The 21,985-nt window shown below is 34.6% G+C and overlaps 2 protein-coding genes, 1 long non-coding RNA gene and 2 other non-coding genes across 6 annotated transcripts; 1 reads left to right on the top strand and 4 right to left on the bottom strand.

Annotated features, from left to right (window-relative positions):
• Positions 1-1,509: 1,509 nt before the first annotated feature.
• TRNAK-UUU (transfer RNA lysine (anticodon UUU)) lies at positions 1,510-1,582 on the bottom strand. The gene has a single exon. It is a non-coding gene; the product is annotated as a tRNA-Lys (tRNA).
• A 79-nt stretch (positions 1,583-1,661) lies between these two features.
• Positions 1,662-1,734, bottom strand: TRNAK-UUU (transfer RNA lysine (anticodon UUU)). The gene has a single exon. It is a non-coding gene; the product is annotated as a tRNA-Lys (tRNA).
• Positions 1,735-9,667: 7,933 nt separating this feature from the next.
• LOC145032757 (uncharacterized) lies at positions 9,668-12,466 on the bottom strand. Its single transcript, XR_013677193.1, has 2 exons — positions 11,470-12,466; positions 9,668-11,372 (listed from the first exon to the last, which is right to left on the bottom strand). It is a non-coding gene; the product is annotated as an uncharacterized LOC145032757 (long non-coding RNA).
• A 146-nt stretch (positions 12,467-12,612) lies between these two features.
• Positions 12,613-15,196, top strand: LOC145032755 (putative ribosomal large subunit pseudouridine synthase SVR1, chloroplastic). The gene is made up of 10 exons (XM_078981670.1): positions 12,613-13,110; positions 13,427-13,506; positions 13,611-13,711; positions 13,806-13,878; positions 13,960-14,053; positions 14,129-14,177; positions 14,369-14,519; positions 14,624-14,680; positions 14,894-14,949; positions 15,019-15,196. Exons 1-10 carry the CDS (start codon positions 12,711-12,713, stop codon positions 15,080-15,082), a joined length of 1,125 nt encoding a protein of 374 aa, XP_078837796.1. The 5' UTR covers positions 12,613-12,710; the 3' UTR covers positions 15,083-15,196.
• A 28-nt stretch (positions 15,197-15,224) lies between these two features.
• SEC8 (subunit of exocyst complex 8) lies at positions 15,225-21,406 on the bottom strand. Of its 2 annotated transcripts, XM_078981668.1 has the most exons (25): positions 21,246-21,406; positions 21,042-21,145; positions 20,271-20,657; positions 20,083-20,187; positions 19,875-19,984; positions 19,626-19,778; positions 19,449-19,557; positions 19,265-19,371; positions 18,867-19,174; positions 18,617-18,780; positions 18,414-18,529; positions 18,256-18,320; positions 17,990-18,167; positions 17,800-17,900; positions 17,592-17,704; positions 17,404-17,511; positions 17,104-17,319; positions 16,937-17,022; positions 16,637-16,850; positions 16,466-16,543; positions 16,277-16,378; positions 16,108-16,182; positions 15,918-16,013; positions 15,779-15,828; positions 15,225-15,670 (listed from the first exon to the last, which is right to left on the bottom strand). In XM_078981668.1, the coding sequence occupies exons 2-25, from the start codon at positions 21,081-21,083 to the stop codon at positions 15,583-15,585; spliced, it is 3,171 nt and encodes a 1,056-aa protein (XP_078837794.1). In that variant the 5' UTR covers positions 21,084-21,145; positions 21,246-21,406; the 3' UTR covers positions 15,225-15,582. The 2 variants fall into 2 exon arrangements, with proteins under 2 accessions (XP_078837794.1, XP_078837795.1); XM_078981669.1 differs by lacking the exons at positions 20,271-20,657; positions 21,042-21,145; positions 21,246-21,406 and having other exon boundaries at positions 19,626-19,773.
• Positions 21,407-21,985: the final 579 nt, after the last annotated feature.

The raw sequence follows: 21,985 nt of genomic DNA, 5'->3' as shown, positions 1-21,985 counted from the left end.
ATACTAAACTTTTGTAATACAAAGCTCAACTTACAAGTTGTGGGCAGTTATATGTAATGTTGCAGTTGAAGTTTGTCCAAGTCTTTCTGTTACTAGAAAGCCTAATCACTCCACTTATTAGATTAGATGTATATTCGATATATTTCATATGGACACTGGATAGGTCTAGCCTAGATATATCTAAGGCATTATGTGAAAATCAAATCTAAGGCATTATTTGAAAATCAAATTGAACCTACCACTAAATTTAAAACTTAAAGTGATAACAAACGTTGTAAATACGCTACCTGAGCACCATATTACTATTTTTTAAACATCTATTGTCTAGCTTTCTTATAAGTAATCTACAGAGGCATCAATTGAGGGCATGACCTCACATAGGAGGGCATGGATGCATATGATTAGGATAGTTGAGTAGTATAGGAGTAGTCATTGTCATTGCTGACTTTGAATGATTAAGCGGAGATTTCTTTGTTGCTTCCTGAAATCCGATTTTGCATCTGAAATTTATGCATATACATTGCTGATTTTTTTTTATTAATGCTTGATCCTCTTATAATTATTTTTCTTGATTTGTGGTTCCATGAAATAAATTTGAAAGGACACTACGAACAATGGTTGATGTAAAAGAAGATGATGGATCAAGGACACAAACAAGAGGCTTCAAGATAGATGAGTCTCGTTTTAAAATTTTGGATTGCATTGCAAACATTTGGCTCTTGAAGACATATAGGTTGTGTTTTTAATATGGAAAGATTGTTTCTTGGCGACTCTTTTATGTTTTGAAAAAGATTGGATTACATTCCAAATATTTATAAAAATGTTCGTAAGAGCATGGACTACGCTGCAAATTGTTTAATTGGTGAAAATATTTTTGAAGGGTAAAATGTTCTTAGGGATATTAAAAAAAATACGATAATGGAACGTTATGATAAGGGAGTTTATAAATTTGAATTAGGCTTGTCATTGTTTAAATATAATTAATAATATAAACTTATAATTAAATAATAATAAATATTCACTAAATATAATAAATAAAAATATTTAAATCTATCTCGAAAAGATTTTAAAATTTTCAATCCAAACAATCAATTTAATTAGATCGATTAAACGAAATAATCCATTTAATTTAAATGATTTGAAACTCCATTAATCTTTATAATTCCTATACAATAATGGCAATTGAAGTTTTATTACTCTATGGATACTTAAACCTAAAATAGTATATTAATAGGACAAAAAAAAAAAAAAAAAAAAAAAAACCTTACATTTATTTATCACTTTCTTGGATCTATCTATAATCACTAGTTAAAGTTCAAGTCAATTAAATTCCATTCAAACAATGGCTTATCTATCCAATTTGGGGAAGAAAAATGGAAGTTTACATCAAATCCGAAATTGTCAGATTGAAGCAACAGTTTATATGTTTTTATTTGCAGTTAAGAAAGAGTTTAAGGAGGCAATGAGACTTGAGACGAAAAGAATAACGGAAAAAAAAAATAACAATAACGCCATCCGTGGGACTCGAACCCACGACCACGTGGTTAAAAGCCACGCGCTCTACCAACTGAGCTAGAACGGCATTTTGAAGTGATTGTTTAGAAATTTTATTAATAATTATTAATCTGAGTTAAAACATAAAAACATGAGTTATTATGCAACGCCATCCGTGGGACTCGAACCCACGACCACGTGGTTAAAAGCCACGCGCTCTACCAACTGAGCTAGAACGGCTTTTTGTTTTACCTATTTTGTAAGTAAATTAATTTTATTTACCACGTATAAATATTTAACTTTCTTTTTAATCAAGTTTATATTTTACTCATTAAAAAAAACTACTTTACATTTTAAAGAAACCAATATGATGTTTGTAAGATGGATATATTGAAGTAACGCAGCTTCATTATTTGATTTAGAAGAAACATTCGGTTAATAAAGTAAAGGAATGAACATGAAATATATTACCAACAAACATAGTTACGGTGACAATTCATTTAAACGATTATGACAAATTTTACACCTTTTTTTTTTGTTCAGGGTTATCTAAATTCATAACACAAAGCGATTTGAGAAAAAGCTAAAAGTATTTTTCAACAGAAAATAACCAACACTCTATTTATAAATAGTCTTTATATATGAAATAACAATTGTATTATGTTGTAGTAAGAGTCGATAATTTATTCAGGATCATGTAGTCTACATAACCTATTAAATTTCGTATTATAAATAATACTGGCTAACGTTCCCACGTTATACTCCGAACGATAATGTAATAAAAAAAATGACACATTGTTTTTATTCTAGTTTCAAAATCTTTCGCCTTTCTCTAAAATAGAAACAAAGTTGTCATATTACTATATAAGTGATTGTGTAAATTTAACTAGTTTTGGATGGTGATGTTTCATTTCGATCAAGTAAGATTAAAATATATATAGATTGAGCTAAATGACTATAGGTGCAACCTCAAGGATATCATTATTAGAAGTGTGTTGTAGTCGTTCTTCAGTTAATCATTCGTATCAATACAATACAATTTTTTCTAGAAAAAAACAAATGTAGCGTGATATATGGGTGTGGACCGGTGGGCGGCAGTTAAGAGTACAGACAAATATCTTTATTTAAGGTTGATAATTTATTTATGAAATAAGATTATATGTTTTTATTAATTTATATAACAAAATAGAATTTTATTATTTATGCAACAAGATTAAATTTTATAATATATTAAACTAACTGAATCTATATGTTATCAATGATAAGTAATGATTTTTTTTTATAATAGCATCTTATGTTAGTTTTTTCTAGAACTCTTTTGCTATTTGAAGGGTTTTTGTTTTTTAACCTTTTATTTTTCTTTTAGAGTTTGTTACATTTTTATCTTTACATCTAATTACATTTTGTATATAGTAAATATATTTAGATATTAGATTTATTATTAGTTAACCAATTAAGTTAATAAAATAAAAATGAGTATAGTTTATAAAAAAGTTATAAAACTTTAAAAATTGTTAAACTCTCAAAATTAAAATAGACAAAACTTCAAAAATGGTCTATGTGGTTTCCAGAAATATCAAGTTTAGTCCTTAAGTTCAAAAAACCTCACAGATGGTCTCTGTGGTTTCAAAACTTTTGACAAATGGTCATTTCGGCTCACTTCATTAGCATTTCACCGTTAACTCATTTTTTAATAAAATATTGCAGGGGTAATTTCATCATTTTAGTTGTAACCTTCTCTCTTTAATATGAAATGATTACTTGCTTGCACATCACTACCCGTCCCTCTCCCAAGAAGATAACCAGTTACAGGTTTAGTCATCGGATTCATTCCCATCGTAGAAGCAAGAACAGAAATTAGGATTTAGGGTTTTAAGCTGCAGAAATTGCAATGGTGCTATCAATATGGTGTTTTCGAGAAAAATTTGTAACCGTGGAGGACTTAGGAAAAAGATACGGTACAATACTACAACAAAACTTGTTTTTTCTTGGTCTATTGTGTTGACGTAAGGAAATCATTAATTTTACTCTTTTTTTTTTGTGTTTACAGAAGGTTATGACAACTATTTCACGTTGAAGATACACTACAGTGGTGTCTTCACCAAAGCACCTGGAAGGAAATACGTTGATGGTGTTGTAGCATATGTAGATGATGTTGACACTAATTTATTTTCAGTTCATGAGCTTGACGACATGGTTCGAGAACTAGGGTAAAAAACTGAGCAAACCCTTTACTACCATTTCTGTATCCCTGAATACCCTTTGGACTATGGCGTAATGCATTTAGCTAATGATCAAGATGTACTTAAAATGGTATCATATGTCCCTAAACATTGACTTATTAGGGTGTATATTGAAACTGGTCATACAAGGGTAGCTACTTATTACAAGTCTCCTTCTAAAGTTGTTATTGAAGAGTTGGAGCCTGATAGTGTGTCACCTGAAATGAATAGAAAGAAACCTTGTAGGAGAGAAGCAAGATCATGTAGTAGAAAGCTTGATCTAAACAAGTCTATAAACCCTGATTATGAGTAGTCACAAGTGTTAGATGTTGATGAAGGCCAACATTACTCAAAGAGTATTGTACCATTTATAAGGTCACAAGGCAAACAAAGTCATGTCATTCAAAAAGAAGTGGTGAATCATGAAATTGAAACTCAAGAAGAAGTGATCACTAGTACAGTTGAAACTGAAGAACCATTGGGAACTTACCATGTACAGGAACCAAGCTGCCAAGCTGATGATGGAGCTAATACTGCAACAGTTGATGATTATGAACCATTTATAGAGGATTACTCACTTTATGCTAATTATGATGCTGAGTTTAATGTTGAAACTTCATTTGAAAAACAACCAGAAGTGGATTATCTAGAGGGTATGGTGAGTGATGATAGTGGAGAAGCTTTCTACTCTGAGAGTGGCCATGGTTCTGAGGATAGTGGAGATGATTCCGATGACAGTAAATACAATGTGGATGCGTCTAACATACAATTTGATGTAGATGTAGACATGAGTGAATTCCATAATGCTGTTGATGTAGATGAACATGGAATCTTGAACAATCATTCAAAAGATGAAGGGATTGACATGGTTGATGATGAGTTGGAAGTTACTGCCACTGATGATTATCAATTTGCAGGATTTCATGAAGATGATAGGAAGAGACTGCTAAAAGAGTTGAGTAAGTCAAGTATATGCTCACATGGAGAGGTTTATGTTAAACCATTTCAGATTGGCCAGGTCTTCAAAACCAAGATTGATGTTAAAAACTACATGAACTCACATGCTGTAGCAACAAGGAGGTCTTTATACCTAGCCAAAAAATGACAAAATTCGGATTAGGGTGAAATGTAAAGGTGTTGTAAGTAAGACTTCTACAGGAGTTGATGGTGGTGGGCCCTCAACTAGAAATAGGGTAAAGATGTAATTGCCAATAAAGGTACATGTCTATGGGCAGTCCAAATATCGAGGGCTAATGAAAATCAGGATTGGTTGGTGAAAACAGTACAAGATGAGCATAAATGTTTGCAAACAAGGGTGGTTAAAGCTTGCACTTCCAGATACGTAGCAAACTTAATTGTTCAACAAATACAAAGTAACCCTAAAATTCCAGTGAAAGCTTTACACAAAGAGTTGTGCAAGAAACTGGAAGTAGGAATGTCATTGCAAAAGGTTGTTAGGGTAAAGTCAATGGCTGAGCGTATCATTAGTGGGGACTACAAAGTACAGTATGGATTTTTGAGGGATTATGTGTTGGAGCTACTCAACACTAATCCTGGTACAACAATTCGGATTGATGTATATCCAGAAACCTCCCTGTCTGTTACCACAAGAACTTTTAGAAGAATATATGTCTGTTTAGGTGCATTGAAGTTAGGATTCAAATCTGGATTAAGAGATTTCTAGGTCTGGATGGTAATTTCATGAAGGGCCCTTACCCTGGGCAAGTGTTAATTGTTGTAGGGTTGGACTCAAACAATGGCATATACCCTGTAGCATATGCAGTGGTAGAGACAGAATCAACAAGTAGTTGGACCTGGTTCTTGGAACTGTTAGGAGAAGATCTGATTCTGGGACCAAATTCAAACTTTACCTTCATTTCAGATAGACAAAAGGTGTGTACCACCTAACTTTTTTATTACCTTTTCTAAATACATTTGGTTAACTAATGTTGCATACATTGACTTTTGTTTAGGGAATAAAATCAGCAATGGAGAAGGTATTCCCTAGCGCAGAACACAGGTTCTGTTTGAGGCATATCCAGGAAAACATGAAGAAACAATGGAAAGGAAAAGACTTAAGTGACCAGCTTTGGGAGCGTGGTAAAGCAACAACAGTCAATCATTTTAACAGAGCAATGGATGAGTTGAAGAAGATCAATGTAGAGGCTCATGCTTAGGTGTCTAAGATCCCAGCAAACACTTGGGCTAAATCTCATTTTAGTGGTAAGTTTCTAGAAATTTATTGAGAAATGTTAATCTTCCCTATTGTGTGTTTACTATATGTGTAATTGTCTTCTGTTAATATCTATTATTCAAGAAGGGCACATACTGATTGTTTGTTGAATAAGCTTTGTGAGGTATTCAATTCTAAGTTAGATGAAGGTAGGGATAAACCTATTATCATTTGCTTAGAGTATATTAGAGAGTATCTTATGAGGGGGTTATGTACGGTGCAAAAGGAAATAGATAAGTGTGAAGGACTTCTAACCCCTACTGCAACTACACTGTTTGAAAAGATTAAGGCTGATGCATCAAAGTATGTGGCTAAATACAATGGGGCAGGGAAGTACCAAGTGGCAAGCACATGGCAAGACCAATATGTGGTAAACTTGAATGATCAAAGTTGCAGTTTTAGGTTTTGGGAGATTACAGGTTTCCCATGTAGACATGTTGTTTGTGCTATATGGGATAAAATTGAAAATGGTGAAAATGGCCCCACATGTTGATGAATGGGTCCATCCTTGCTATAGGTTATCAACATGGAAAGCCATGTATTTCAACAAAATTGATCCATTGAATGGACGTACAATGTGGCCTAAAAGTGACAGCCCATTCACTTTACTTCCACCAAAACATAAAACACAGGTTTGTATTTAAAGTACACCAAAAATATAGTGTACATGTGAACATGGAATGAATTCAATTTTAACTATAGTATATCAACATGTGTAGGTTGGGAGGCCTAAGAAGAAGAGAAGGAGGGGTGTTGATGAGCCAAACAGCCAAGTTGGTATATTAAGCAGGAAATATTTGGCAGTTACTTGTTCAAAATGTCATAACAAAGGGCACAATTCCAAAACATGTAAAGGGCAGGGAGGCAGTGGTGAAGTTGGAGGGGGTTGAAACTTAGTGGTTATTAGGATGCTGGTGTTGTAGGTATTTAGAAACTTATGTCATGTGTACTTGTTTGAAGATGTGTTAAGAACTTGAAAACTTTTCATGTAATGCTTGTGTTGTAGGTCTTTTGAAAACTTTGCATCATGGTTGTGTTAAGAACTTTATAACTTTGAATGTAATGGTGTGTATGCACTTTTTGGTAATGAATTAATATGTTTTGTGTACTACCCTTCACATATCAATTAATAACATTGTACATTTCAATTGCAAATGAAAACCATCTTCAAGATGCATTTACAATACACTTAAGAATTGCATTTCAAAAACATTCAAGAAATTGAACAATGAACTATAACAAACTACATTCCATTACCATTACCATTACCACTGCATTACACATTAATCTAATACATAAACCAAATACAACAACACCAATTCCAAAACCACCTACATAAACTGAAAGCAAAAAAACCCTCTCTGATTAAAATAAATATAAAAAAAACCCTGCAATGGTTACAAACCAAAAACGAAAACTCCATTACCATCCAAACCTTCACAAGATACTTAAAGATTAAAATAATACCAAAAAAAACACCCATGAACAAAACAACATTAGTTGGTAGTTCCACAATTTTGCAGTTACAATGGCGACCTTCTCTTCCAATCGATTCTTTGATCTTATCAAACCTGGAATGACCACCAAAGCCCTACCACACATAGGAGGATCTGGCCATCGAATGAAACCACATCTTCTACAGTTCCAAAATTGTCTTCCAGGGTTACGATCCGTCCATGAAGTGATCTTCGTTGCTGCATTCCCACATCTGCAAGTCACCATCTTTGAATCAGAAGCGATTGGATGTCGTGAAGGGTGCAACGGTCGAGCAACAGTGGAAAGGAGGATAGATGATCGACTGATGAAGCTAAAGGATTTGCCCAAAAATCGGACATGCAATTTCTTTTAAAGAGAGAAGGTTACAACTGAAATGACGAAATTACCCCTGCAATTTTTATTAAAAAATGAGTTAACGGTGAAATGCTAACGGAGTGAGTCGGAAGGACCATTTGTTAAAAGTTTTGAAACCACAGGGACCATCTGTGAGGTTTTTTGAACATAGGGACTAAACTTGATATTTCTGGAAATCACAGGAACCATTTTTGAAGTTTTCTCATTAAAATATATAAGATATTATAAAAAATTACGGTTAAATAATTTGTTTTATCGTTTTCATATTTCTATAAATATATATGTGAAAATTTTATTATTATATATGGTTTAGAAAATAATAATTGATAAAGTTATCTCTTAGCATTCAATGTCTATAAAAAATATGACATGTTAGTAAAATGATAAATACCAACAAATACCCGATAAAACTTATTCGAAAAACTATCTCGAGAAATACCCGAAAATATAACATATGTTATCAAACTAGGATTGTAAACGAACTGAACGTTCGGGGAAACGTTCGGAAGGAAGTTCATTTATGTTCATTTATTTAGTAAATGAACGAACATGAACATAAATTATCGTTCGCTTAGTTAAACGAAAGAACATGAACAACGGTCTCGTTCATTCATTTATATTCATGAAAGTTCGTTTATGTTGGTCATTTACGTTCGTTTAAGTTTATTTATATTCATAAATATTCAAATGTTTTTTTATTACATTACTATGTTATATGTTCATTTATGTTCAAATATGTTTAATTGTATTTGATAATGAGAGAGCTTTGGGACATAAGGTGCTTAAATAGGAGGCAAACCCTAAAATTTAAGCTTTGCCCCTGGCTTACATACACCCAGTGTACCAGGGGGTTAACCCTGTGCCCAAGTTCCTTCATAGTACGCCCATCGTACCTCATTTACGCCCAATGTACTTGGTACCCATGCAATATAGATAACCACTTAATAATTAAGAAATTTACCAGAAAAATCGGGCGTTACACCTTGTCCCCACGTCCCCTGTTGATCGAACAATTAAACTCAATGTAGCGATTCAAGATGTTACTTTCTCACATCCATTCAAAATTGGTGATTCTTAATGTGGCTTCACCAACTTGCCTAGCACATAAGCCTTTTTGAAGATAGATTTAAATAACATCCATGAAAACTAAAACCATCGAAATAGTAAAAATACATTTGCCCCAACGTTGAATGCAAATTGTTCAAATGCGATACTTTCTAAAATCCCCATAATAATGATGAAGTTTAAGATATCAAATTGATTTACTCAACTACTAAGTCAAAACGGATCTGTATCAATGAGATTAACAATTTATATTTCGTAATTGATCAGTACAAACTTTGGATGACCTAACTATATTAATAGCTAATTGGTAATGGTGGTATTTGTTGTGGTCTTAGGAAATTTGAGAGGGAAATACGAAATTGAAAAAGAGGGAATGTAAATTTGATCTATCACTCTAATGTTGGATGTCAGTGCATTTCTCAAGACAGTGTATATAGGTAAACCGATCATCTATCATGTGTGATTCATCTCATCAAAGTTATTTAAGTATTAAGAAGTTGAGGTAATATGATCTGTTTATTTTTTTTATTAGTACAATAATTTTCAACTATAAGAAAAGATTATAAAATGTAAAATGATTAAAAGAAAATTAGAATTGGAATAAACTAGGGAAGAATCCCGCTTTGCGGGATTGGATGCGCCAAAGAAAAATGATGCTACATTTCACCCATTTTAAGATTGAACTATCAAAATGTTGATAAAAAATCTAGCTGGTAACATACAAAGCAAATCATCCGTATGAGATTTAAATCCATTATTTAAAAAAAAAAAGGGTATAAGCTTACATTCTAAATACACCAAATTTAGTGGGTTAATTTATTCATTCTCTTAAACTGTCTACAACACTTCGAAGAAATTCAAAAATTTTACTTACAACTAAGTGGAAAAATCTAAAGGGCATTTTCGAAATATATATAAAAATATGAACCTTTGCACAGGAAACATCCATCACCATCTTTGCTTCTGCCTTTGCTATACCATTTGCCTCTCATTTTGATCCAACCTATCACACAACTCACAACAACAAAATGGTCATAATAACAAACATACTTTGCTAAATTACCATTTTACCCTTCTTGCATACCATAAACCAAATGGTGAAAAGGGACAACAACACCAGTTGCTGCTGTAAGTGTTTCTATAATACTATGTGTCCCTTGAATCAAAGGAAGCATTCTGAATCTTTATCACAAATAATAGGTTTTATTAGTGACTGTTGACTTTTATATTTTTTTTACCCAATACACAATTTACTGGAATAAATTAGAAGAAGATCATGGTTACCTGGCATATAAACACCATAAAGGTCTTTTTCCATCTTCCTAAGGAGTTCCAAGAAGTGTTAAAAAATGTCATTAAAAATTTTTGCAAATACCAGGAAATAACGTGTTTTCTAAGCAGGAACTTGAAGAAAAAAATCAAACAGTAGCCGATAACCGGTTCTTTGAGTAAAAATTTGTAAAAGTAATGGAGTAATGGTTACATGGAGATAGTTAGTAACCCGGGCTAACTTAACTTGTCTTGCCTAAGCTACTGTTATGTTTCTCTCTTTTTACTGCTAGAAACTTGAGGCAACGCTTTCCTAATGGCCTCAGCCTATTATAAAAGAATCAAAGAGAAACAAAATATGATGAGAAACACTCGGCAAATGTAATAAAATAATAAAAAAATAATAAAAAAAGTGCTACCATTGCAGCGTGTATTTTCCAATGTTGGGCAACATCGACCTTTTTAAGTTGATTTTTTACTTCAGATGGTTTTTCTTTTTGCTCTATAACAATAATTTTAAAAAATATATATATATATATATAAGCATTAATAACTGAAAATCCCATGAAAACCAATTTAATTTGTTTTCAGGATGGAAATTATAACCCCAAATCCACAATGCTGCAGACATTAAATAATGACTATCCAATTCCCATATATGCTTCTTTGTAAACAGAAGAAATTCAGTAATATGATTAATCAAGGTCATTATTGCCCAACAGATGTATGCATTAACACATTACAACCTGCGGGTAACATTAATACCTTCCTAACCCTAAACAGGGACTGCCTTGATAACTTTTAAATCAATTACAATAATTTTGGTAACTTATTGGCAATTCATGATCACATAGCAGATCAATACCCAAAAGTCTCAACCCACTGGATACGAAAGAAAGCATATACGATCATATCTATGAAAGTTGAAAAGCCATCGTGAATCTCTGGATGTGCTTTAACCAAATACCCTCTTTTGGGTGCCACCCATCCACCTGTAGAGAAAGTTTTGGTTTCTCCAGCAATTCTCTGTAATTCCAACTCTTAATTGTCTAATAATAACTTAAAAAATAAAGAGAAAGAACACGAATAGTGACATACAGTTGGATAATTGGACCAATCAAACACTTTGATTTCACTAATACCACTCACACCTTCTAACAGATTGTTGTAAAACTCATCTGGGGTATGACCAATTGATGTCTCCACACCCATCCCTGTTATACCGCCATTTTTTGAAACTGGAATTATGTCACAAAACATGCTAATTTTAGATTATAATTTCTTTTTTGTGTAAAAATATGATAACAGAACCTAGAAAAGACGAACGAAGAGTACCTTCTTTTTACCCTGGACGTAAAAGGGTTTATGTTTTCATTGAACCTATAGTTGTGAAAGAAGGATCGAGACGAAGCGAATAAAACCAACAACACCTCCAAAGATGAAGTAGAAGAGGTTTTAAATATCAATGGAGGTTTAGAGAAAGAAAAACAAACCTGATGCAAGAAAAAGCATAGCAGTAGCGATGTAATGACCATCTATGAAATCGGCGACCATCTGAACCGGATCCGGAGACGACTTCTAATCGGAGGTAAGGCTTCAACTGATGTAGGCCTCCTCCCTCATGTAAACAACGATGAATTGAAGTATTGAACCAAAGAAAGCCCCAATCAATTAGAGGTGGTGGGTATCAGCCAGTTTGCACCACATCTCCTTTGTCGGGTGATAACTCCCTCCGACCAGCCTTCTTGCAATACACGACAAAAGGGAATTTGTAGATGCGGAGATAAATACTGATGTTTTGGAAGGTTATTGGGATTATTTTGGGTTACGATTTGTTGCTGAAGCTGATGAAAAGAGGAAGATGGTAAACGGAGTGAAGAAATCAGAGGAAGTGTGCTATGAGGGCCGATAGCTTCCTCTGCAAGAGATGATTTGGCCTTTGAAGATGGTGATGCTCATGGCGAAGCTGAGGCTAGGGTTCTGAGAGGCCTCGTCGGAGGGTTCTCTTGGCAGCAGGTGGGGTGACGTCGGAGATGACGGGTGCCGATGGAGCCATGGTGATGTAAGGAGGAGCGGTGGTGATCGACTCCAAAGAGAAGCCGTTGAGTACGGTAAGCAAAATGAGAAAAAAAGGTGAGACGGAAGAAGATGAAAGGAGGCGAGGCGGTGCCAATATCTGTAAGAAAACTGCAGAAAATCAAACGTGTGTATATCGGTGTTAGAATCACTGGAACGAAGGTGGGATATATCACCACGTATACATCGAGCATAAATTATTAAACAAAAAAAATAAAAATAAAAAATAAAAAGTTTGGTCCAATAGGAAGTAAGAACTGTTCAAGTGGTACTTCTAAATTAGTATGTATATATAATATGATATTTTTAATCTTATGAAAAATAAATATGATACTAAATGAAAAAAAAAAATGGCAAATATTATGTTTAACAAGTTACATATGAAATTCACCTAAATAATTAAGTTGCTAGTATTAATTGTTTCTACTTCCTATCTATCTATTCCGACGCCAAACCGGTGAACAGAAAACCTCCATAAACCCTCTTTCACATCTGCTTCCATGGCGGTAGCCGCCGTAACAACAGCCCTCTCCACCTTCCACATCTCGAAACCCTACTCTATTGCCTGCAACCACCTTCGCTATCATACATTGTTTACATACTCTCTCTCCTCTCGCTCCTCCGAATTCATCACCACCTCCGTGTCATCATTAACTGATAAAAAACTCGTTGGTCAATGGAGAGGAGATCCTTGTTCGGTACGAATCCTCCATGTCATGGCGGACGCATCCGCCGTCAATTCACCGGCGGAGAAGAAATTGAGGTCGAGCAGAGGATTGAGGTCGACCAGAGAATTGACGTCGGAGCCGAGGTATTCCAAAGCTGCGAGGAGGTTTTACAACGAGAATTTCAAGGAGACCTCATCGCAGAGGCTCAGTAAAGTCCTCGCTGCTGCCGGAGGTGATATTCTTTTGTGAACATCTTATCACTTGCTTCTTTTTATCCACAGTTAGGATCAAAAGTAGGTTCTGATTGTGGGAATATATTTTGACTTCCAACTCGATGTTTCGATCATCACATACAATTCTTTGTTTCTGTATGCTTGTGAGAAGAGAAACTTAGATGCTTTGAACTAACCGACTGATGAATGTTTATATGAAAAGGAAGTTATGGCATGCCTTTTTGAATCTCTATAGATAGATTACTTCTGTCCTCTAGACATGAACTTCTTACATTACATCGTTCTCAAGAAACTTTTATGACATTTTGTTGTTAGTTGCATCTAGAAGGAGCTGTGAGGAGCTAATCTTCGAGGGTCGCGTGACTGTTAATGGCTCTGTATGCAATACTCCCCAGGTTAGCTTATTCATATTCTTGGTATATGTTTTCAATTGCCATTAAGTGATAGCTTCAAATAATCATTTGTTATAGTTGATATTGTTTTCCAATAACATGTGCAGACTAGAGTTGATCCTAAGAAGGATATGATATATGTAAATGGTAATCGCCTTCCTAAGAAACTGCCTCCAAAGGTCTATCTTGCTCTCAACAAGCCAAAAGGGTTTGTTTTGTGTCTAATGTTTATTACAACCCAACCCATTCAAATATTATTTTCTACTTCAAATATTCAATTCACTGAGCCAATACTTTTACAGATACATTTGTTCATCAGGAGAAACCCAAACTAAATCTGTCATATCTTTGTTTAGCGATTATATGAAGAGTTGGGTAAGTGCTACGTATCTGTTTTGCTCCTTGTAGCTTGAATGTTACAAATCTGAACCACTGTCTCTCTTTTCTTTTATCCAGGATAAAAGAAATCCAGGGCAACCGAAACCCCGATTGTTTACTGTAGGAAGGCTTGATGTTGCCACAACTGGGCTGATAATTGTAACAAATGATGGTACTTGTAAAGCTTTGTGAAAAGCAATTTAACTTTAGATGCATAGCTTTTAACCTATGATTATATGCTTTGTAGGGGAGTTTGCACAGAAAATTTCTCATCCTTCATCTGGTTTATCCAAAGAGTAAGGTTCCATACCAATATGTAATTAGTTAGTTTAATTGTAATATGCTTTCAAATGCTGCTGTGTGATTTTACAATTCCACGGATTGTTAAAAGAAACTGTCTTCTATGATGAAGAATTCAATGTGGCAGTGGATATTATTTGAAATTGAGTTTGCATGACATGGTGTTGATGTTATTTTATGGGTGAAGGTACATTGCAACAATAGATGGAGCAGTGAACAAACGACATTTGTTAGCAATTAGTGAGGGAACAATGGTTGATGGTGTCAAATGTATCCCAGATGCTGTGGAATTGCTACCACAACAGCCTGATAAATCAAGACCCCGCATTCGCATTGTGGTAACTCCATATGAAAACCAAAAATCTAACTTACCTTTGAGAGGTGAAATTTTATTATAAAATCATTTTGGTGATTTTATTTGTTTTGATTGAACTGGTTGTAGGTTCATGAGGGGAGAAATCATGAAGTTCGAGAACTTGTGAAAAGTGCTGGACTTCAGGTATGGTTTCAATTCTTCATCTGTGTAAAACTTAATGCTGTAACAAAACAATTTACTCCTTTTAAATTAGGACCAGAAAGCAGTAATAGAAGTTTATATGTACTATGGAAGAGGGTATTTATTAATCTTTTCATGGTGCCTTATATTTTGGCACACTGGTGAAAATACTGGCATTATTTTGATGAATTTTGCTTGCTACTGTTGTCATTCCAGATTTATTCACTGAAGAGGATGCGTATTGGTGCTTTCAGGCTTCCCCCAGATCTTTTGTAAGTATTATGAAACTTTTTATCATCAAAGTGACCATAATTTGACTAGAGTACATCTTGTGTAAATAGGTTTGGAAAACACATGGAACTAAAACCAGCTCATTTAAAGGCATTGGGGTGGGAGGACAAGTAATGTGTTGTGTTAGATGGTGTTAGAGAAGAAAGTAGAGTAATAGGTTATAATCTGTAAATTATATATTATCTCATGTTCGAGCTTTGAAATTTTGAATGGTGGTTTATTTAAACATTTGCAATGACTGTATGTATAGATGTGATGCGAGTAATAATAATTTCATACCAAATAACATTGTAGACAATTGACTGATTATTTTACAAGGAAAAAATACATACCACATAATAACAAACAGGACCAAAAAAGGCCTTATACCAACTACAACTACACAAAAGAATACAAAATTTGGGAAAACAGAGAAATCGGGAACACAAATGACTAATAATATCTTCTAACTCTTGGGAAAAGGGGTGGGGTGCATGCTTATGCATTTAAAAGATCCGTAGAACCAAAAATCAAACAAAACAAAATACTAGTAGCACAAGAGGAGGTTTTACCATAATGAACACCATCCATCCATGATGAGTGGAGTGGAGTGGAGTGGAGTGGATGTTAAAAGATTAAATAGGCAAGATCTCAGCCATCCTACCTTTGGCATCATCTGGAACTTCCCTACCAGGTACCTGCACCTTTAGAAGATTATAGTACCTACAGATACAATACAACATGATCATTGGTCATCACTTCTCTCATATCATAATAATTAGCAACACTTATGTTAATATTTCAAAGTAAATAAAATAAAAATGAACATACTCTATGGCAGTGAATAATGTGTCATGCTCTGTAACAAAGGCAAGTAATGCCTGCACACAAAAAATATACATGTCAGTTTTAATTCCCAAATATAACTACTATTGTAGTTGTACAGAAACTATTTATTGCATTTAATTACCTCCACTGGCATGTTTAGCAGCTCGTAGTAAGTTCTCACATGATCTAACCTCATTTGCACTGATTCATTATCAATTGATGGGATCGCAGACAAAGCCTATATTTATTATTACATCATTACATCCATCACAAAAAAGTAACCATTTTTTTTTAAAGTGTTCTTGATAAAATACATAATCACCATCACAAACCTGTTCTAATGCAATTGTATTCCTACATATCTGCTGCACCCCAAAAAGATTGATGCGTTTCATCTCCGCCAAAGCCTGATAAAAAACAAATTATATGCAATGTTTATCTGTTAAAACCCAAAAAAAAAAAAAAAAAGAATCTTTATATTGGAATCTTTGTGTTACAAACCTTGATGGATGCATGTGATGCAACAGCACAGATTCCACCAAATACATAGTTTCGTTTTGTTGGAGCAATGAAAGGACCAATTACCTCGTCTCTACGAGTTATCTATCTCACCAAAAACATAAATTAATTTATTTCTTGGAACATATTTGGAAAAAACAAAAAGATATAGAAACACACAAAAACACACACCTGGGTGATTAGAGATATAACATAATCATCAGGTTCCTCGGCATCTTGGTCCTCCAAGTATTCCCGTGTTGCCATTACCTGTGAACATCAAAATTAATTTGAAGATTAGATAAAACATCTCACAAGGTCAAAATAGTAATTTACAGCATGTGATGTTGACAATTGACATACCTGCATATTGAAAACTGTTTCTAACTGCATCTCAACACGTAAAACCTTCAAGCAATCAATTGCTAGCTTTCTGTAATCATCAGCAAATGATGCCAGGTCCTTATGAGCTACACTAGCATTTCGTTTATGATGCCCATGCCCAGGTGTCGGCTTAACATCCTTCTGCTCTTGTTCCACTTCTTCATCAGATGCTTTTGCTGATGCATTTCCAAACCTGTTATATTACACGACACATCTTCTCTTTAAAAATAAATAAATAAAACTGCCTTTCATATATCGATACATAAAACAAGAACTTGCCTTTCTATAGAATCGGCAATGTACTCCAATGAATCACTAAGGGATGCCAACAATATAAGTTTGTTGTTATCACGAATTAAGGACTCCTGCAACAAGAGATATCTTATCTTATTGTAATCTTCTGTAAACCAATAACTTAAAATTTTAAAAGGAATAATAAAACAGACCTGTTTGATTGGCCTTAGTTTCATGAGAAGAGCACTGATTTCCAATTCAACCCCATCAGATTCAGCATCAGCAATATGATTATCTCCATTGGCATGAGCATGAGCATGAGCATGAGCAAGTGAAGTTGGCAAAAATGCACTTGCTGGATCATGTCGCATCAGATTTTCAATGTCATGTCTTCCAATAAGCATATAACTCTGCTTCTCAAGAACTGCCTGATATATCATAACTCATACATTAAGTTATTATTTATAAATTTTTTAAAGAAAAGAACAAAAAAATTAAAGAAACAGCCATGCCTCAGTGTATGATGCCCGACATCTTTCATATGTTCTTTCAAGAAAAGTTTGCACATACTTCACAAGGTCACCAGAAAATTTTGGCATTGCTTGTGCCCACCCAAGCACCTATAGTAATATTGTGCAAATTAAAACACAATCAAACGAGAAATAAATAATTTTTTTTAAAAAAAAAGAAAAAAACATGCCTCTTTTGCGAGAAAATCAATGGTCAAAAGTCCTTGTAAGACAGGTCGACCCTTGGAAACTGATGGGGTGTAAGCAGTAGCAGGATTTGCTCGAGGGCGAAATGCAGCGGGACCTACATACAAGATTCCAATTGGAAATTAGTAATTAGTAATCAAGTGAAGAATTTATATAGCAGTTAATTGAAAGGTAAGGATTCAAAGAACTTGCTTGATATTGCTTGTTGCACGCCTTTTCTGTAATCTACAAACATAGTTGGGAGGAAGTGATCTTTTACAAAGTTTTCAACAAATGCCAACAATCCATCATTCCTGCAACAAAAAGGTCAAGATACACCATAAGACATGTTGATGCTTGATCATATAAAAAGTAAAAACATTGGAAAAGGTACAAAGCTTACCCTAGTTGAGAATACTTTTGAGGCAGCATTGCAGCTATTTTATCTGTAAATTGTAGAACAGGTCGGTATACAGATGCTGCTAGATATATGCCTTGTTCTGGTAGGAGGGAAGATGAACCATAACCCTCTTGGACATTTTGACCTTTCCTATTTCGCCCTTGTCGAATCAAATCAGCACCTGACATAAGTCAGATACACACCACACAAAAGTTAAAACACTTTCCAAATATAAGTAGTAACAGGTAATATAAAGTCAATGAGCAGACCTTGGCTGGATACTGAAGCATCAGTGAAGCGAAAGGCAAATGTAAGGCCATCTTCTGTCTTATCCCTGTTAACAAAAGTATTAATATAAACAAACAAACAGAAAAATGAGCTATACATGGAAAAAGGTCTGGAAAAGAATTAGAGTATATTTGCTTGCCCTTTTTCTTTTGAAGGAGCCTTGTTTGCAAGTCTAGCTGTTTGAACAGCAGCATCAGCAGATGCAGCTTCAGGAGTTGCTCGCAGAATCTCACAAATGAGTTGTTGGCATTCACTCTGTCAAATATACAGTTAAAAATCATGAACTATATAACTAGTATTCATAAGATAGTAAAAAGAGTAGCACTAATTAGTAATTATTGCCTGTAGAACAGTCATGGAAAAGCCAATAGTGTAGCCTCCTGTGTCCTTAGATGATTCAGAATCAGGGTTCCCAGATATCTCAGTCACCATGGATTTCGGTGTGTTCATTGGTGCTTTTTGAGAAGATTTTGATTCAAGAAGCTCCCCAACAACCACATGGTTGTCTGCAAAATATAAAAAATGATAAAACTCATTCAGTCACAATCACAGATCATGATTACATAATTAGTAAAATACTTATTATACTAACCAAATATCCGAACAATAGCATCTAGAATAGAATCAAGAAGTTCCTTTGCTGCATTCTGTGCAGCTCCCATGGGAGCCATCACAGGTGACACAGGGCTAACTGCCAATAATGTTCCAGCTAACAATGATCCGTTTTTCTGTTTATGTTTTGGTAACTGGTAGCTCTGCAACTGCCCTTTTACATAATGAAGACCTGTTGTAGCAGTTCGGGCAGCCTGCCCAACACCAGCTCTACAAGAATTTACATATTCTGCCTGTGCTTTGATCTTTGATGTAATAACCTCATGAATTGTAGGTCTTAATCTTTGGCTGTAGATATATAGACAAAAAAAAAAAACAAGAATAATAATAAGTGTCTTCATTTGGAAATACAACATAAAAAAGAGCAGCATTACATACCACATTATAGCACCAGCAGCTGCAACTTTCCCAAGCATGCAAAGGCACTCAACCATAGTCTGCAGATACTTCACATGAATAGGAGATTCGCTTTTTCTCATTATTTCCTGTAATTAAATAGAACCCCAATTGAAAAAGAGGAAAAAAAAACTTTACAAATTTAATAGGAAAGGTTATATCATACAACAAATTCATCAGGAGTGGATTCAGTAAGCCATGTTGGAAGACGAGCAGTATTCTTCATGTCAGCACTATCTTGATTGTCATCATCATCATGGCCATCATATGAGGAACTGAAATACATAAAATTCGCATCAGTATTTCCATATAAATTCACTTCGGAATTGAGATTCCATCTTACCCTCCATCAACGGAACTGGCAATTCCAACGTGACTGTCGCCTTTCTGCAATCTGGTTCTCCGGGAAAGAGACTGTGAATGATTCATTGAAAATGCAGCAACTGTGGTGGTTGGAATAGCATCATCCTTCTCATTCATACTAGGGGTAGCTGAGCTGCACTAAAAGATCATCAGTTCTACAAAATCCCTCTTTCATATTACTCTTGAGTTCAAAATGAAGCATGTAGTTATTGCAAAGCATCATAATTACCTATATTCACCAGTATTATAAAGATGAGCATGCAAAGATTCCAACACTTTATAAAAGAGAACACCCCGCAATTTTGTCAGCTCAGATCGGACATCTTGAAGAGCACCAACCTGTTAAAACCAACCAGTATGTAAATTTTCTACTATAAACCTAATTCTTTCTCTGAAAAGGCAACATAGTAACAGTATAGATGCTCAAATTGACTCACTGTTTGAAGTCCCTCTCTTTCAAGCATTCTAGATGATTGAACATGAACTTGGACTGCTGCGTAAAACTGATTGTCATCAATAAGCTTGTTAATACGAGATGGGACCTGAAACATATGAACAGATTCAATTCAAGATCTTCAGTCTCCATAACTTGCACAGTTAACAAAGTTAGAAGGTGCACACAAACCTGAGCTATGTTTTCAATTTGATCTAACAAGGAGATAATGTGTCTCAATGTCATGGATCGATACCAAAGCTGATGCAACTGTTTGTTGCGAGCACTAATGACTTTTTTTGCATTGCCCAGATCAACTTTAAGTGTCCGGATGCTTTGAGTAGACTCACTAAATAACCGTAATATTTGTGAATAATTTTGAATTGCTCTGTTGAATCCACCATGATAAGTTTGAACAACTTCATCCACAACTTCCTCAACGATATCACTCTGGTCTTTCAATGTTTGGACTTCTGCATCTCGATCTTTTGAGGTCAAGATATGGACAACATGAGGTAACGAATCAAATCGTGCCACAGTCCAGCTCTCATCTACATTCTCAAGATCATCTCTTAAATACTGCAGTGGAAACAGACCAGATAATAAACATCAAAACAAATCTTCCACCATTCCTCATTAATACACACTTGCCTATTTAGTTATCTCATTTTACGCACATTTGGTCCCTTATATACTACTAGTATAACACCATCATTACCCCCACTTTCCCTATAACTAGTATTTTAGTCGAGATTTTTCTCAAATTAGTTAATGCACGTCACTTATAGTTGAAAAGCAGCTCGCTTGATCCCAAATGTCAAAGTGTAGGTCTTATCTATGGAGGAGAGGAGTAATATTTTCAATGGAATTCGTCAAGTTCTGAATGACTAAAAGCCCTTTAAACTACATGACAGATATACACAAGAGAAAAACAAAGTGGTGTGAGGTTTAATTAGAACTCACCGCTTTATCTTGAGGAACAGGCAAATTATCAAAGAGTCCCATAGCTCGGAGGAACTAAACAAGCAAATCGCTTTCGAAATACGTCCCGGCCACAATTCAGAATTCTGCAAGCAAAGAAGAGATCAATTATGCCTAAATTGCAATCCCGCTTGTGCCGAAAATCCGTTGACGAAGGGCGAAGAGAGGAAAACAACGATTGCTTACCGGAAAACGACACGAATATGGTGGTGATCGGAGGATCTGGAGGGAGGAGAGAGAAGAGCTTGGTGGAGCTCCAGCAGATTGAGAAAAAGGGGCACTGACGATGATCTTGTAACTATACGTGTTTAACCATGGTTGAGTTTTTGAACTGCTGACCGTGACCCATCTCCATCTGACTCAATTCCTATCAGGACCTCGTAATGTTGTAATCTTTCCACCAAACCGCGTCTAATACGAGAAGATGGTCAAGGGTAAAAAGGTAATTTCATAGGGACTATGTGGATTTGGAACCTGTCTAAATAAATAAAAATAATATGATTTCAAGAAATATACAGCAAAGATGGTTGGATGGATATAAAATTAATTTAAGTTCTATAATATCGTTGTCTACCCAATTAAGGTTGCAATAAACTATGTTTATCTACTCGGTGATTACTTAACCAATTAGAATGACTCTTCTTATATATCGTGTTTTTCAAACTTTTAGACTTTTCTTTCAACGAAGTTGATATTTAAAAATTGAATGTTCTCTTATAGACTTACTCTTGATTATATATTCATAAAGAATACAATACCTTACTCTTGATTATATATTCATAAATAATACAATACATTAGAGTATGCATGACAACAATGTATGTATCGTGTATGTATGATAAATATAAACAAAACAGTATATAGATTGTGGCTTTGAATTAAATTCAAAAAAATATTGTTTCAAGTAATATACCGGTGTTATTATG

Source organism: Lactuca saligna, chromosome 2 (genome assembly GCF_052625555.1).
Source record: "Lactuca saligna cultivar CGN05327 chromosome 2, ASM5262555v1, whole genome shotgun sequence".
Lineage (NCBI taxonomy): Eukaryota > Viridiplantae > Streptophyta > Magnoliopsida > Asterales > Asteraceae > Lactuca > Lactuca saligna.
This window is presented reverse-complemented; position numbering and strand designations above follow the sequence as displayed.